Source organism: Balaenoptera physalus (assembly GCF_965194825.1).
Source record: "Balaenoptera physalus genome assembly, chromosome: 4".
Lineage (NCBI taxonomy): Eukaryota > Metazoa > Chordata > Mammalia > Artiodactyla > Balaenopteridae > Balaenoptera > Balaenoptera physalus.
In genome coordinates, this window is record NC_138891.1 from 120,053,498 (window position 1) to 120,072,119 (window position 18,622).

Sequence of the window (18,622 nt, forward strand, 5' to 3'; positions counted from 1 at the left end):
CCGCCAGGGAATTCCCCGGCAAAATTCTTTTGCTCAATCAGATGTTTTTTAGGTCCTTCCGTATTGTGTCTATTATTAGGTTTTTCTGTTTTATTGCTATTATCCTACTGGGTGAATGAATACACAATTTCCTCCCATTCACTTGTTAATGGGTATTTGGGTGGTTTTCCTTTTTTTTTTTTTTTTTTTAAACAATTATGAAAAAAGCTGTTATAAACATTCTGATATGAGGCTTTGTAGATATTTTTTTCTTTTCTCTTGTTAAATACTTAGGAGTGGAACTGTTGGGTTATAGGGCAGATGCATACTTAACTTTGTAAACGCCAGTTTTCCAAAGTGGTTATACCATTTTACACTCCTATCAACAGTTTATGAATCCAGCTGCTTCACATCCTTGCCAACATTTGGTATTGTCAGACGTTTTAATTTTAGCCATTCTGGAAGTAGTGTTTCACTGTGGTTTAAATTTGAATTTTCCTGATGACAAATAAGGTTGAGCACCTTTTTCATTTGCTTACTGGTCATTTATATAACTTCTTTTGTACAGTGTTTATTCTCATCTTTTGCCCACTGTTTTTAATTGGATCATGTCTTTTATTAGTGATTTATAGGAGTGATTTTTAAAGTATATTCTGGAAACAAGTCCTTTGACAAATATATGTATTGAGAATATTTTGTCCCAGTCTATGCTTTTGCCCATTCGTTTTCTTAATGGTTTCTTTTTATTTATTTATTTTTATTTATTATTTGGCTGCGTTGCGTCTTTGTTGCTGCGCGTGGGCTTTCTCTAGTTGCAACGAGCAGGGGCTACTCTTTGTTGCAGTGCGCGGGTTTCTCATTGCAGTGGCTTCTCTTGTTGCAGAGCACGGGATCTAGGCACAAGGGCTTCAGTAGCTGTGGCTTGCGGGCTCTAGAGCGAAGGCTCAGTAGTTGTGGCCCATGGACTTAGTGGCTCCACGGCATGTGGGATCTTCCTAGACCAAGGATTGAACCCGTGTCCCCTGCATTGGCAGGTGGATTCTTAACCACCGCGCCACCAGGGAAGTCCCTCAAATTAGTTTTCTAATGTATGGTATCAGGTAGCAGTTAGGTTCACTTTTTTTTTTTTAATATATAGATTATCCAATTGTTCCAGTACTAGTTCTTGTAGACTTTCCCTACTGAATTGCTTTGGCACTTTTATTTAAAAAAAAAACAAAAACAAAATTGTACATACATGGGTCTACTTCTGGACTCTCTATCTGTTACAATAATATATTTATATATCTTTAAATCATTATCACACTATCTTGATAAACATAATGACTTAATATTAGTGTGAGATCTATGACTTGATTCTCCTTTCTTTAAATTTTATCTAGAAAAAGCATTTTGGGATTTTGATTGATAGCAAGTTGAAACTATAGATCAATTTGGGGAGAAATAAATAACATAATCTTCATTCTTAATTAGTAGAGACTTATCTCTGGAGGTTCCTTTCAGAAAACACAGACTCCCCTCAGAGAACAAAGACCCCAAGCTCAGAATTATTTTGCCCATACTTTGATAACCTCTTTTTTAAGGCTCTTGGTAATGCCAGGTTCAAGATGGAAAAATGGATAGGTTAAAAAACATTAAAGTGGACCATCTGCACCAGCTTTCTACACAATGATTTTAAGAGCTATGCTTCTCATTCATGAAATGTTTTGTGATTACAATGTCAAGGAGAAATGTTTTATTTTAAAAGCGCATAAAGGACAGTTCAATTTCTATGCCTTTCTGTTATAATTTTATCCTAATAGTCTTTCAACATATGGGAAAACAAATACAATTTAATTTTAAAAGAAAATCTAAAAATTAAAGGTCAATTTACTTGAAAAAATTAGCAGCAATCAGTTCAATTTGGAATTTACATTCTTACTTTGCTCCGTAACAAATAAAATTGAGGTAAAATTAGCACACATCTGAATGAATTCCAGGCAGTTTAACAATGGTAATCTGTAGTATGTAATACATCATACAGAGGAAAAAAATGTCCAAAATATTTATGGCAATGGTCTTAAAAATGATCCCTGAATTACAAATATTATGTTTACTTATGTATATAGGGAATCTCTTGGGAAGAATACAAAATAACTGGTAATGAAAACCTCCATACAAGGGCACAAGACTGGTCATTGTGGGAAGAGGAGGACGTGTCACTATTATACTATTTTTTTTAAATTAATTAATTAATTAATTAATTTATGGCTGTGTTGGGTCTTTGTTGCTGTGTGGGCTTTCTCTAGTTGCGGTGAGTGAGGGCTACTCTCATTGTGGTGCGCGGGCTTGTCATTGTGGTGGCTTCTCTTGCTGCGGAGCATGGGCTCTAGGTGCGCAGGCTTCAGTAGTTGTGGCACGTGGGCTCAGTAGCTGTGGCTTGTGGGCTCTAGCGTGCAGGCTCAGTAGTTGTGGCACATGGGCTTAGCTGCTCTGCGGCACGTGGGATCTTCCTGGACCAGGGCTCAACCCCGTGTCCTCTGCATTGGCAGGTGGATTCTTAACCACTGCGCTACCAGGGAAGCCCCTATACTCTTTCATACTGTTTCAAGTTTTTGTTTTGGTTTGTATTTTTTTAAAAGCAGGTGCATATGTTATAACAGACACATACACATATACCCCTAAGAATGTGATAATCTTCAGAACTAATCTTCCTCTCAAGCCTAGGAAGGATAATTCAACAATTAAAAAAAAAATTAAGAACTCAAAAATTAAGTTATACTGAAAGGATGTTCATTATATAAATGTATCCTGGATTTAAAGGTTCAGTTTCTTATACTCATGATACTCTGATTTCTTACTCATTAAGGTCTAAATTCTCATTTTAGCCCAAATCAAACCCTACCAGAAACCTGGTATGTTTAATTATGTCTAATTAAGGCCAAATTAATAAAAATAGGTATATTTAAAAATATACTCAAAATTAGAAAAACTACACGTACAGAATAAGGCTCAACTCAAAGGACTTCTTTAAATTTTTGTATTAGTAGCTATATGACTCTTTAAATGTTAAAGCAAAGAAAGATTGTTTTGGCTTGAGTGAAAAATTAAAGAATAATTTAGTGAGGTTTCTCTTTAATCATAGAAAGGGAAAGAACATGAAAGTTAGGTACAAATTGGAAGTGTTAAAGGCTGCAAAAAAATGAGTGGCTATTTTTGAATGCAATAAGGATTTTTAAAACATTAGGAATGTTTTAGCACCATGATTTTTTCTATTGTTTTTACAATGTATTCATCCCACTTATTTAGTAAAGCAGACCTTTGATAAAATGACTCAGGATGCCTATTTCATCTCAGAGGAAGCAGCTTCCCCTTAGCGTGGGAAGGCAAGAACCGTGATCCAGAATTTCAGCTCAGAAACTTTGGGCAATATAAGCAGGACTACCTAGAATGGCCCTTGCAAGCCTTGCTCATGACCTTCAATATGGAGCCACTTCATGGTTACCTGGTACACGGGGCTGGGGGTCGCAGCCACTGAATTGGGTTTCACTTCTACTTCCTTACTTGTTTCTTCATCTGAAGAAGAGGACCCTGAATGATAATCAGAGGTAACCTTATCAAGGGCCCTGATCACTTTCTTGGAAATTTCATCCTTGTTCTCTTCCTCATTTTCAAAGCTGGCAACAATGAATGCATTGTTTTTCTCTCCATACCTAAGAATAAAAAAACCAAAAAACTTACACACCTTGAAGTCACACCAACAAAGCAAGAAATGTCCATAAAAACAATTGAACACGTCTGGACATGCTATCAGTCCCAGGCAAAGAAGGAACCCTCCCAGAACTTGATTCTACATCTACAGTATCCTAACGAAGCTTCATGCCAACAGGCAGGCCACAATTTTCTACTTCTAGTCTATTAAAGTACAAATACAAAGTGACCTTATTCTCTTTTCCAATTTTCTTTTCTACTGCCTCCTGACAAAAATAGTTGTTTACGATATCAAAGAGAAACTCACTGTTTTGATTACATTTTTGTATGTACCATTGAAACTGGCCATACAGAACTTTCTAACAAATTTTTAACTGACCCTTATAACGTAGATCCTAGTAATTCAAGTCAAAAATCAACCAGACATCTCCTGTGGGATTTACTTTTACCACGATTAAATAAAAAAGAGGCCTGTGTTTCCTATATCCACACTGACAAAAATGAGAACTGAGGCAACTGTTGAAGTTAAAGGGAAAAAAAAAAAACTACTGTTGAGGAAAATAAAAGGATTTTGCTTGAATTATACTGCTGATTTCATAGAGATTCCTATGATAAATGCTTACCCCTCATCTTAATTTTTTTAAATTAAGCAAACGTTATCCTTCCAAAACATTTTTAAAGCTTTGATCTAAGAAAAATAATTGTCAGAACATGTAACTTTGGCTGTTGGGTACTAGAAGAAAGGAAAATAAATTCTGCAATGAGGGAAAATAGCACAACACACAGTAAAACTAGGAGTTTTCATTGAGAGGACAGAGGAGAAACCCACAAATCCATTCACATAGATTGCACAACATAAACACTATGAAACAATTTCTAGGAAGTGTTAGGACAAAGGAAATGAATTGTTAAGCAGTCTTACACAGCATGTAATTAAAGTTAAACAAAGTGATTCTAAGCTTAAAAAATATAAAAACATCAACAGAAAATAGGGTTAATTGACTATGATGTCAGTTAGTTTCATTCATGATAATTCTTATCTCAAATTATTTCTGAATCAGGATGATATCTACAATTAAGTAAAAGGCCTAACTGCAACAAAGCCTTTGAAAGTTTAAATGGCAATCAAGTAGTCTCACAGGTGAGTTCTATTTCTTTCAACTGTGCTATCTTCCGACCTCATAGGCTAGATGGGGCCATAAATGCAATCTAAATATGGTACATAATTTCCTTTTCTATTCTTTTTCAGTCTCTCTCATAAAAGGAGTTACTGCAGGATGGTAGAAAGAGCACTAGACATGTTTCTGGTTCTGTTCTGTCATTAACTAGCTCTGTTACCAGGTGCAAGTTATTTAATCTCTCCCGGCCTTAGTTTCCTATCTGCAGAATGAGGAAGCTGAAGATAGCTGGATAGTGGTTAGTCTTCAGCTGGTGATTCTTCTTAGCAGAAGATGCCTGAACAGTGGGAAGAGTTCTTCACAACACAGAATTCATGAAGTACAATTTCAAGATTACTTAGCCTTGGGTTGTAGCAGTGGAAATCTACCCCTTGGTCCTTTCCAGGTTTAAAGATGCAACAAATTTCAATACAATCAAAGGTTAATTCATATATTAATGCCAGCAGTATTAATAATGGGCTTAGGCCTACCTTCAGTATTGCCCATTAATGGAGTAGTCAAAATTCAAGCAAAACAGAAAGGCAAGAAATTTGAGAAAAATCCCTGCCTCTGTAGAAACAGAAACCTAATCCAAGGGCAGACATCTAATGATTGAAGGATCAGCTTTATTAACTCAGGTTTCTTCGACACTCAAGCTCAGTTAGGTTCTACAATTTTCCCGTGGTAGTATTTTGCTATGAGGGCTCTCTTCAGGGTAAGTGAAGCTGCTTACTATATTACTGTAACATTAGAATGTGCAGTTAATTCCTCAGAATTCATAATGGACAACTTTTAAATTTTCCAATTTTCAATGACACACTGCTAAAACATTCAGGCCTACTGAGTTAATTTGAAACAAATCAATAGTATCTATTGCTCTTTATCAGGAAAAGAAAGGATTATCGAAATTACAAACAAACAAAAAATGAAGTGTAGAATATTGAGTAGATAATAAAGCTGCCAGCTATTTGCAGGCCTTCTCCTTATAGGATCTGTTGTCTATTCAGTATCTTCTCAAATATTTCACTCAGTGAAATATTTCTAACTATATAACACTTTGCACTCTTCCAATATTTATCCTGATGGAATAACTCTATGAAGAATGTTCTCTTTGAGTGCATTGCAATTTTTTTTCATAACCTTAGTCTTTAGTATACCAATGAGTTATTATTTTTAATGACTCAAATATTTATTCAATTATATAACTGCTATATCAGCTTTAATTTTCAGAATATTTCCAGTTTTGGTCCAAAGGCACTAATATCTCAGTCTCCTCTATTAATTTATAGCAATCACCTCTACCCAGTCACTAACAGGTCTTTCTTTCTGGGATTTCTATCATCACTGAATGAGCACTCATATTCTGAAGATATCAATTATTTCTATTAACTGTGAAAAACCTCACATCATAGCCAATTTGGGGCAAAATTTTGATCATATATAAAAGAATTAGAAGGCTACTGAATGCAAAGATTTTCTTACATTAACAAGATTAAAGCACAGTAATTTTTTATTATCTGGCATCATCAAGAAATGAAGTATCCACTTAAGTAGAATGTCCATGTAACTAAAGCTTTTATCTTCAGGTGCCAAGATGTAGTTTAAGCATTTCAAATAAATATGTCCAAAATGTTTATATAATTAGCCAACTTCTTAAACATCCTTGGATATGGAAACTTTTCCCTAATGATTTAAGATCATTGTATTAAGTATTCATTATTTGATGGTGTGATAATACGTTTGGGTCAACTCTTTTGCTTTTTTGTTCCTGCCTCTATGTCAGACTATTACTTTTGTTTGTAGCTTTATGACAACAGTATCCTGGGGGATTGGTTCCAGGACCATCCCTGCCTCCCCCCAATGCCAAAATCTGTGGATGCCCAAGTACCTTAAATAAAATGGCATGGTATTTGCATACAACCTATGCACACCCTCCCATACACTTTAAATCATCTCTAGATTACTTATCATATCTAATACAATGTAACTGTTATATAAATAGTTGCATGGCATGGCACATTCAAGTTTTGCTTTTTGCAACTTTTTTTCCCCCCCCTCAAATATTTTTGAACTAAAGTTGGTTGAATGCATGGATGTGGAACCCTCAGATACAGAAGGCCAACTGTACTAGGAACAATCCCCTTTCAAATGCCACGTAATTTTTTATGGGCTGAAAAACTACACAACTAACTTAAAAGAACTGTGTGTTAAGTAAGAGTAAATCATGATCACAGTGTGGGCCTCATAAAAAGTAAACATTTCAATATAGTAACTTTGTGATAGCTATTTCTTGTATAATGAGGTCTTCTGCAGGGATTCAGTGGACCAAGTCTACAAAACAAAGTCTGATCCTGGCCTACGGTAAGTGCTTAATTAGTCCCAGACTGTAAAAATGTTTGACCTTCTTAGACCAAAAATTGAGGTATCTTGCTCTTCCTTTTTCTGAGAAGTAAGTATTGGAGAATCTACTACCTACACCCGGTTTCCCAAAGCAATAAGCTTATATAAGCCACCAGCTTATATCAAGCAGCTCCAGGGTGGTCCAGAAAATTGTTGCAGGATTACCACTCATTTTTTCCAACATGTCTTCACCACCACTTTCATTGCTGGAGATCAGGTCAAAGGCTATGACCACCTTTGGAACATATTAGGGTTGCATCAAAAAGCACCTCTACTATAATCAATGGGTGAATTGTACCTCTAAACCAAAGAGAAAACCCTAAAGGAACAGCTGTAGGAAATCACTCACAGGGGTTCCATGCATCTATTCATCCTGTTCCTCCTGCCTGGAAATGTCCTTCCAACCTTGTCATCTAGTCAACTGCAACTCATCCTTCCCCACTCAGCTCAAGTATCACCTACTCTACAGTCAGCCCTCCATATCCATGGGTTCTGCATCCATGCATTCAACCAACCACAGACCAAAAACATTTGGGGAAAAAAAATCCAGAAAGTTCCTAAAAGCAAAACTTGAATTTTTTTCAATTCAAGCAACTATTTACATGGCATTTACATTGCACTTACAACTATTTACACAGCATTTACATTGCATTAGGTATTATAAGAAATCTAGAAATGATTTAAAGTATATGGGAGGCTATGCATAGGTTATATGCAAATACTACACTATTTTATATAAGGGACTTGAGCATCCGAGGATATTGCCTCTGCCTGTGTGTGTGTGTGCATGTGGCCGGGGCAGGGGCATGTTCTGGAACTAATCCCTCACCAATACCAAGGGCTGACTATAGTCTTTCCTGAGGCAGTAACTTTCTCCTTTGTGCCACCAACTACTGCATTTTGTACATACTTCTATTATAGCACAAATCACACTCTGTTGTAATCTGCTTATTCTTTCTTCTCCCTTGTTACACTCTGAACTACCTGAAAGAAGAATGTCACTTTCATTTTTTAAAAACCCCACAACTAAGAATGCCTGGTCCAAAATGAGTATTTTTATTTAATTTAATTTATTTATTTATCTATTTATCTATTTATTTATGGCTGTTGGGTCTTTGTTGCTGCGCATGGACTTTCTCTAGTTGCAGGGAGCAGGGGCTACTCTTCGTTGTGGTCTGCGGGCTTCTCTTGTTGCAGAGCATGGGCTCTAGGCACGCGGGCTTCAGTAGTTGCAGCACTTGGGCTCAGTAGTTGTAGCTCGCGGGCTCTAGAGCGCAGGCTCAGTAGTTGTGGCGCACGGGCTTGGTTGCTCCGCGGCATGTGGGATCTTCCTGGACCAGGGCTCAAACCCGTGTCCCCTGCCTTGGCAGGCCGATTCTTAACCACTGCGCCACCAGGGAAGCCCACAATGAGTATTTTTAGAATGAATGAAGTTCAATTAGATTTCATACCTAACACTCACCTTTTACAATTCTGCTCATTTAGGAGACAAGAAATAATTTCCATTATGAAAATAAAACCATGAAAATATCACTCAGCCACTTAAAAACCAAAAAGGGGGAGGGAGGCAAGAGTAGAAACAAACAAACAGAAATCAACCAAAAGTTAATATCCAGTATTATTTGGGATTAGCGTCTTTCCTAATTTGAAGAGGGGAAAGACAAGGGCACCACCAATGAAAGAAGATATAATTGACCTATAGGGAGTCTAGGTGTCTAAATTCTACAATAGAGTTCTTGGTAAAGCTCTAAAAAAAACCCCTGCTCTATCAGTTTTTGAGTTTCCTTAGCTGTAAAACAGGAATGTAACCAGTCTTTCACTATCACCTCCAAGAAGAATAGTTTACAAAATTCACAGCTGAGAAAGCCAAACAACCAGCTCCTGGCTATAAAAATACACGCGTAGGCAGTACCTGAGAGAATTTCAAAAAATCAGTTCCAGCATGGTAATCAGTTCAGCCGCCAAACTCAAGAACTCACCGACAGCACACCTCACATGGGTCCACCCATAGAGTGAGTTCCTTTGGCAAGCCCAGGTCACTGTACAAAATGCAGCTGTTCTCACAGGCTTTCAGGACATCAGGATCAACTCTCTGAAACTTATTGACACGAATGCATCTACAACAAAGTGGAGTAATGTTAATAGCTTTAAATAAATATAAATCAGAAACTTTGTTATATCTATTGGTATTTACCAACATGAATTTAAAAAAGTAAAATGAACCCTGGCAAAGAACCCAGGAATATCTATCCTAAATAGATAATAAATCTGAACTAAAGGCAAAGAGGCAGCAGCATCATCAAGACTACCCAGCCTGGTGGAAAGAAGAGTCTGTGTGAGCACAGGGAAATCACTAGAACTGGCTCTACTTCATTTCACACAGAAACTACTCAATCTCACACATACATTAAATGAGCAAGCAGTACAAAAGTTGCATGAAATTACTTAGAGCTTTGAAGGTAAAAGTTTTAATAGGCCAAATTCCTATATAACAAAATCTCCAACTCACAAAAGACCTCAACCAATGGTTCCAATAATATTTGGAAATTCTTGTGACAAGTTTTGATCTGTTGTTACCTTGCTTAAGAAGGGTATCCTTTGCCTTACCTATAATTGTTCTCTAAATACCGAATCAGTCAAGGACACAGAACCATTCATACCATGTACTTAAGGTTAAAATATAATCCAGGGACTTCCCTGGTGGTTCAGTGGTTAAGAATCCGTCTTCCAATGCAGGGGACGCGGGTTTGATCCCTGGTCGGGCAACTAAGCCCCACACTGCAACTACTGAGCCCGCGCACTCTGGAGCCCGCATGCCACTATGAGAGAGAAGCCCGCGCACCGCAACAGAAGATTCCACATGCCACAATGAAGATCCTGCATGCCACAACTAAGACCCAATGCAGCCAAATAAATTAATTAAAAAATAATAATAATCCAAAAGTGTTATTGGCTTATTTCACTTAACCTCTGTTACTCGAGTTTTCTTTTTTTTTTAAGTTATCGAAAAAGAGAAAAAAATTCTAAACCACTAAAGACTGTTCCTTTTTTTTTTGGTCGCGCCACATGGCTTGCAGGGATCTTAGTTCCCCAACCAGGGATCTAACCCATGCCCACAGCAGTGAAAGCACAGAGTCCTAACCACTGGACTGCCAGGGAATTCCCATCTGTTCCAGTTTTTCTAACCTAAGAAATACCATTCACAGCTACCTAACAGAATGCTCAAAGATGGCTCTCAGTATGAATGCAAAAATACCTGTTAAAATAAGTATTCTGCTTACATAGAGAAACGTTAGCTACAATGAAAGTATTTACTGCCTACAACTAAGAAATCAATAATAGAACCCAGGTTTTAGTACAAGTCCTGAGTACTAGTATTATTGGGTGAATTTAGATTAAATCATTTTACTTCTTCTTCAGACTCCAAAAATATGGAAAATATAAGTTAATTGACAAATACTGATTATATTACTAAATACAATACTGTAACATCAACAGAATAAGGTACTATTTAAATTTTTTTAAAGTTTAATTATTAGTTAATTTCAATTTTCATAAAAAACAGTGGAAAAAGTTCTCATTAGGTAACAGCTAATACATATTTCTAAATAATAATAATAATAGTAATAATAATAACAATAATAATAATAATAACTCTTTTTGAAGGTTTATCATGCAATGGAGAGTTTTCTAAATGCTCTGCATGTACAGGCATACCTCAGACACTGCAGGTTTGGCTCCAGACCACAGCAATAAAGCGAGTATCTCAATAAAGGTAGTCACACAAATTGTTGGTTTCCCAGTATATATAAAAGTTGTATTACAGTACACTGTAGTCTATTAAGTGTGCAATAGCATTATGTCTTAAAAAAAATGTACATAGCTTAATTAAAAACTACTTTATTGCTAAAAAATGGTAACCACCTGAGCCTTCAGCAAGTCTTTGTAACAGTAACACCAAAGATCACTGATCACAGATCACCAAAACAAATATAATAATGAAAAAGTTTGAAATACTGTAAGAATTACCAAAATGTGACACAGAGACACAAAGTGAGCAAATGCTGTTGGAAAACTGGCACTGACAGCCTTGCTCAATGCAGTTGCACAAACCTTCAGTTTATAAAAAACGCAATGTCTGTGATGCGCAATAAAGCAAGGCACAATAAAATAAGGTATGCCTATGTTAACTTTTTAAATTTTCACAATGATCCTGTGAGTTAGATACTATTTTCTCCACTATAAAAAAGAAAGGAGGCAGAGAGAGTTTGAGTAACTTGCCCAAAATTACACAGCTAGAAAGTAATGAATCCAGAGTTCAGATCCAGACCAGATGCCAACGTTCACTTTATTAAACAACCCTATTATGCCTGTACTTATCGTAACATCACCGTTAACAATTTAGCAAATTCAGAGTAAAAAAAAAATATTTTAAACCATGTAAGATACTCTTTATTCCTTTCTAGAAGATGGTCCTATGTTACAGATTCTAATGTTGTGTAGGTTGACTCAAAAGTCCCACGTGCACCAGGATCAAAAGCAATTAAGGGTAAGGTAGATCTTAGATGTATGTGTTTGTTTTTTTTAATCTACAATGAGGGAGATGTAGGCTCTAAGCTTAAGAAAATATATGTAAATATAGATGCTTAAATAGAGACTCGCTTCAACAAAATTTGCATACCTTACATATTCTTATGCTATTTTTTTCACTCTAGATACTGTGACTATTTACCCATTAACCACTCTTCAAAAACAAGATTTTAAGAGCTGCATAAAAATAGTCCATTATTTACTTAATGTTGACAGTGTAGTGCTTTCCAATTTTTTTGCAATTATAAAGTGTAAGAAATATCCATATGCATACATATTTGTCTGCATTTCTGATTATGCTTCTAGAATAGATTTTAGGAGATTTACTTTTCAAAGACTGTGAATATTTTTATAGATCTTGATAATGTTACCAAATTGCTCTTATTTGTATAAGAGAAACATACCCCCCTGCAGAGAAACATACTAATTTATAAAAACTTTAGAAGAAAAAGAACTTTACGGATTGAAGAGTCTACTAATTCTGGTTAATCCTATAGTCTATTCATTTTTATAAAAGAAACGACCCACAATTAACTCTAATAGTTTTCTACTTCAAAGACGGCTTCAAAATGACTCAATAATGATACTTCTGATTATATGCCAATTTAATCCTGTGGCTAACTTTTTTCCTCAAGTTTTTAGAATTAATGGAAATAAAATTATACACTGTCTGACCTTTAAGCATTTACTTGATAGTGTCTCCTTTTTCAGTAATAGTACGGTGGCTTGGCACTTCCAAAAGCCTTAGTCCAATGTCAATTACATCAGTGTAAAAAGCTTGAACAGCTCTAATTCACAAAAGCTGTTCACTCTATCGGAAATGAAGATGCGCAGAAAAAAATTAAGAGAATCAAATGAGAGGATAAAAAACAGTAACTTGAGTGCTTTATATAGAACATCCACATTTCTACTTTCACTCACCACATTTTCCAATATACTAGGAAACCTCTTTGGATAGAAATGAAGAGGAAAATGTATCAATTACTTTGATTCTTTTCTTTTCAACAGATCATATGCTCACCTGGCTTTTAGCAAATGAGAATTAAACAAATCATATTTTCACCTCCCTTGCACACTCCGTGAACAGTCTTACACTTTCAAGAGCTCAGCGACTGAAAGGAAGTTCTTTTTACTGTGAAGGGCTGATTTGTGGAGGAATCTTTGGGGGCAGCAATATGCATAAATAAAAGAATTTCTGTATTCATGATAGTCACAACTGTTCCACTTTTATTTTTTTGGTCACATCCACAAATGGGGCACGGTTTGACAGCTGAAGTTTAGCAGAATATTCTCAACTCAGGTTCCCAAGTAGTCACATAAATACTAAAGAGTGAGCATGCCAGGACATGTTTTACAGGAGGCTGCTCTTCTTTAAACTGTAAATGTAACTTATAAACCACAGTACAAAAGATAGCTGCGAGTGAGAATTGCCTTCACTCTCAGAGACAAGGCTGTGGTAGGACTGTGGTATACAGAAAGCTCATAAGAATTTAGGGTCAGTGAGACCTGAATTCAAATCCCAGAGCTAATATTTACCAGTTGTGAATCATAGGTAAGTTACCTTCATCCATAAAATGGTTACACTGGCTTCTACCACAACGAATTATGCACAGTACAAATGAAATTATTCCTGTGTCAAGAACATGTTAGGTGTCTAATAATCTTAGTTCTCATTTGCCAAAAAACTTTTAACACATAACATGCAATTTACTTTTAGATACAAGGAACTCATTTCCCTCAACCCTTACCATGCCCCCTTTTAAGTGATAGTTTTAGGGGTTCTCTACAATTGGGAAAGCCCTCAACTACCTGTGATACTTAAAGAAAAACACTCAGGAACCACACTATGACCACAAGACAAGACTAACTCCCATGAGCCTATACTACTGGCCCCCCAAGTCCAGGCAGTGGGACTCCAACAACAAATACTTGTATTTTAAAGTGAATAAGGAAAAAATAAAACTGAGACGCTCCTGAGTTGGGTATTTTGCAGATAAACTGTGAAAGGCATGGCCTGGACACACCCATCGTTCCTGGGGCCTGGCATTCATTTGAGGAGCTGATCAGCCTCTTCATTTAGTCCAATCTAACTGTCCAAGCTATTCCTTTACCTGTAGGCCTGTCCTTTTGATGGTTTTTCCGGATACCAGTGATTTTTATATTTTTCTTGAAGTATTAGAGTCAATTTCTCAGCAAACCTCTCGACTGCTTCTTTTTTCAACTTATCATGTTTTCGAACTAGCCTTGTGAAAAAGAAGACTACGGCAGCAATTTCGTTCTTCATCTTTCCCTGCAAAGATAAAATAGTTTTTCTCAAAAAAACAAAACATCACAACTTGAAGATAAAGCTCTGCAAAATATCCCTCCTTTACAGCAGCACCCCTTCCTCCTTCCAATTTTATCCTGTGTTTCACTGGCTCATATCTGGAGTAGGGAACAGTCACTAATTTATGCCATAAAGACCTTATTATAAAATACTGTTTAAGAGTCTTATCGCCTAGCTTTGTAAAGGCGTTCAGTAAAGAGAGCACACCAAATTGCTCCTGTTAGCTAAAATAAAATCAGAGATATCACTCAAAGAGAAGCATTACAATGATACCACTATAGTTTTTACTAAATGTGTCAATATTTAGCTACAATAATTCAAGTTTAAAGTTCTATGAAATAACTTGTATTTTAAAACATAAAAAAGTCCACTTTAAAATCCAGTATTGTAGAGCCACTACAGAAGACAGTTTGGCAGTTCCTAAAAAGGTCAGATATATGGCTACCATATGACCCAGCAATTCTACTCCTAGCTCTATACCCAAGAGAAATGAAACCATATGTTCACACAAAAACTTGTACACAAATGTCCACAGAACCATTATTCATAATAACTAAAAAGTAGAAATAAACTAAATGTTGATCAACTGATAAATGGACAAATAAAGTGTGGTATATTATTCGGCAACAAAAAGAAATGACATACTGATATGTGCTACAACATGTATGAAACTTGAATACATTATGCTAAGGGAAAGAAGCCAAAAGACCAAATACTGTATCACACCAATTATATGAAATGTCCAGAATAAGCAAATCCATATAAACAGAAAGTAGATTAGTGGCCTAGGGGTAGGAGGATGGGGGGAAAGGAGTGATGTGAGTGAGTAAGTATAAGATTTCCTTTTGAGGTGATGAAAATGTCCTAAAATTGACTGTGGTGATGGTTGTACAACTCTGTGAATGTACTAAAACCAAAGACCTGTACATTTTAAATGTGTGAATCACATAGTATGTGAATTATATTTCAATAAAGCTGTTATACACAAAGAAAAAAAATCCATTCTCGAGCTTCTGTAAGCATTCTTTCAAGAACAGAGATATATTTACCTAAAAAATATGACCAAAAAAACCCAGCTCTATCAAAACGTATTTAAGAGAGTGGAAATTCAGGGTCATTCACAGAAAATCTAAAAGAAATAATCAGAGATTCAGCTGCATATTGGAACTGCCTCAAGAAGGACTCTTTTTAAATGACAGATCTGATTTATCACTGATTAATCCATAAAGGCAAAAACCTTGTACTGGGATTGTTTCGATGTATGTTCTGTCTTCGCTTGATGAGCTCATTCATTTGGCTGCTGTAAGTAACTTGGAGTTATTCAGATGCTGCGTTTACTAAGCAACATCACCTTTTCAGAGCCAATTATTAAAGACATACAGCCCCTGTTAGGTTTAGTGCAAAAACTGACCAACCCAGCCTATAGTTTGTGTTCTTTCACATTTAAAAAATCAAGCTGATCCTGTTAGCTTCCTTTTTCTTTTCTCAAACTTGCTCTTAAAGTCCGTCTTCATAAGATTCCTTTCCTCCTTGTGCAAATTCAAACAAGGGACCCCAGTGTGAAATAAATTCTATATGTTATTTGAGAGGTGTGCTGGCAGCCATGGCCACCCTGATGCTGGACGGGAAGACACCCAAACCTTCCTCCCGGAACCCTAGAATGCCAAGTCTACCTTCTATGGGCAGCTGCACACAACCCCAGCCCTCCACAACTGCTGTGCAGCCTCCTCCTGAAAAAAAGGCAGCCATTTCCACTTATAAAGCTATATTTATACTCCACCACGTTACGATGGAAAAGAAAACCCACTGCAATTTAATACATGGTTTGGGATGAAACTTGCTGATGGAACTCCATTAGCCTCCACCCCACCAAAGAAAACAAGAAAGGTACTCAATCCCTAACTAGCTCATTCTCCTCATTCATTAAATTGGCCAACTATGTTCCACATATCTGAGTTTTGTGTTCCTTTTGTTTTTTCTTCTCTGTTTCATATCAAAAAATAAAAGGAAGAAAGGAAGGAAAAGGACCACTTAGTGGTTGCTTTGGGTTGTAACACAAGATGAGTCATACGGAATTACTTTTGGTTTTTTTTTTTCAGTTTGAGGGAATGATGCCTGGAAGAGCTGAGAATTTAACCCACCTCCACCGGTCAGTATTCTAGGAGTACCAGGGTACCCCCTAGAGGGGAGAGTTACGAGGTCAGGGAGAGAGAAACCAGAAGCTAGCGGGGCCAAGAAGCCCCTAGGCGTCTCGAGTAAGTCGCCGCAATCCCTCCACCCACACTCGGAGCGAAAAGCTCCCATTTTAAACATCGCACGGTGACGTCATCCAGGGACGTCGTCACCGAGGCGGCTGCTCCTCAAGTTCTACTTTGTTCCACAGGCTCCTCTGCTCACGGCGGCGGGCTGAGAACCCAAAGGAAAAAACCCAGTCCTGCCTTCCAGGAGTTTATAACTTTGTACTCTTCCCTCTCTTGTAACGAAAAGCTTCATCGCGGCCGTTTCTAGAAACAAGTTATTTCTCCCGACAGACGTTCCCAAGGTTGAGGAAGGGGGGGTGGTGGCCGGGGGAGGTCCCGGCCGCGGGGGGTGACGAGCCCTCGACCAGCCTCCGCGGCGACACAAAGCGGGCTCTGGACCCCGAGCGACAGGATCCCCACGGGGCCGGGAGTTGGGCTTTGTCAGCCATCCAAGGCTGCTGCTCGGCACTCGCGCTTGGGTTTGAAGAGCGCCGGGTGAGTAGGCACCAAACGTCTCCACCCACTCCTGGAAGAACGGCCTGCCCGCGCGTCCAACTTCTGCAATCGCGGGTCTTCCTGAGTTAAGGGGGCAGCGCCCCGAGCCCCCTTCCCTTCCCCCCGCGAACAGCCTCGCAGGCTCCGCAGCCCCCGGGCAGGCTCCAGCCTCCGGCAGCCCTGGGTTCGAGAACCGGGCTCCCCTCAGGCGCGACCCCCCTCCCGCCCCCCCCAGACAGCGAGCCGGATCCCCGGCTCCAGAAAACCCACGGACGCGGAGGGGGAGGGGGCGTGGGAAGGCGCAGGGCTGTCGCCCACCGCGAACAGAAGGTAACGCGCGGTGAAAACGTGGCAGGAGCCTCGAGGCGGCGACTCCTCCGTCGCGATGCCGCTGAGGGTCCCGCGGAAACCCTCGCGGGCCGCCCCCCTCAGTCCCAAGCCCTTCCTTCGCGCCGGGCCAGAGCCGATGCAAGCAGGTTCGACCCCGCACTCCTCCTGGTTCCCCCGCGCGCTGCCCGCCCGCGAGCCTTCGACGTGGCCGCAAAGGCGCCCGGACCACCCTCCTCCCGAAGCCCTCAGCCCCGCCATGTCCGCCTCCTCCCGGCCCGGTCTCCTCACCACCGCCGCCTCCGCTCTGGGGCCACAGATTCCCTCCTGGCCGGGAACCGAGGGCGCCGCCTCAGCGGGCCGGCGCTCGGCGGCAATGAGCGCGGCGAGCCTCGTCTGGCGCGTGCAGCTCCCGCGTCGTCGGGCGGCCGAGCGCGCGCTGAGAGGGCGGGCTGGCGGGCGCGCGCGAGCGAACGAGCGCGGCTCTGAAGCGGCGCGCGGGGGGCTCGCGGCCCGGAAGAGGGGAGGGGCGATGACCCGGGAAAGGGATGGCGCCGCGCGGGACCGGCTCGCGCTCCTGGGGGGGGAGGAGCCGGAGGCGGGGCTTCGTCGACGTCCCGCCCCCAAGCCTCCGGCCTCGCTGTGCGAACCGCGAAGCGCCTTCAGTCCTGCGACGCGCCCGCGAACCCTCGGGTCAGACGGCGAGGGCCGCAGCACCGCGGGCTTCCCTCCTCGGGAAGGAACGGCGCTGAGAGCCGAGCGGACCCTCGCCAGCCCGCCCTACCTGCTGCAGCGTCTTCGGTGGTCGCGTGGGCCACTTCCCCTCTGCTGCCTGGGCCTCTGCTTCCCCCTCTCGTTTCTCCTTGTCGCCCTGCGCCCTGACACCCTCCGGCCCGGGAGGGCGAATACTAGACCCTGCTCTGTAGAGGTCCAGTTCTCTAGACCTGGGGCTTCGGGGGCGGGTTGGGGGGCGTGGGGGTCTACACAGATCAGACGGAAGGCGGACTTTGCTTTTGTGGACTGATGCTCTTCCTTGCTGTGATAGTTACGGGCACGTCAGCTGTGCAGCCGCCTTGTGATATTTCAGTTTGTTTCGATGTCCTAGTTGGGCCCCTTCCTGGCCGGGCAGGTGGCTCCCTCAGAGTAGGGACTGCCTCCTGTTGACCCTGGTGTCCCAGCTTGGCACTGAGTACAGTGTCTTGCACAAAGGAGGGGCTCCAGGGATGTTGGCTGAATGAAACCTTCAGAGTCCAAGCTTTCTATTTCCCAGCCACTTCTAGTCAAGGACTTCCAGATACAAAGCTTAACCTTTGAACAAATACAAATGTGGAAAAGGTACGTTAACTTTATGAAAAAAAAGAGGAACATCTTTCCAACCTTTTGTATTGAACTGGCGCCATGGTATTAGTTTTGTGAAA

At 40.0% G+C, this 18,622-nt stretch overlaps 1 protein-coding gene across 2 annotated transcripts in view; it reads right to left on the minus strand.

Annotated features, from left to right (window-relative positions):
* The window catches only part of BTG3 (BTG anti-proliferation factor 3), a 32,602-nt gene extending 14,961 nt beyond the window's left edge, over window positions 1-17,641 (minus strand). Inside the window, exons 1-4 of one of the 2 annotated variants that reach the window (XM_082460600.1) lie at window positions 17,496-17,638; window positions 13,928-14,106; window positions 9,206-9,343; window positions 3,464-3,671 (exon numbers count right to left, since the gene is read on the minus strand). In XM_082460600.1, coding sequence (XP_082316726.1) covers window positions 3,464-3,671; window positions 9,206-9,343; window positions 13,928-14,100 — 519 coding nt within the window. In that variant the 5' untranslated portion in view covers window positions 14,101-14,106; window positions 17,496-17,638. Of the gene's footprint in view, window positions 1-3,463; window positions 3,672-9,205; window positions 9,344-13,927; window positions 14,107-17,495 lie in introns of both variants that reach the window. The other variant, XM_082460601.1, reaches the window with a different exon arrangement.
* Between the last annotated feature and the right edge of the window lie 981 nt (window positions 17,642-18,622).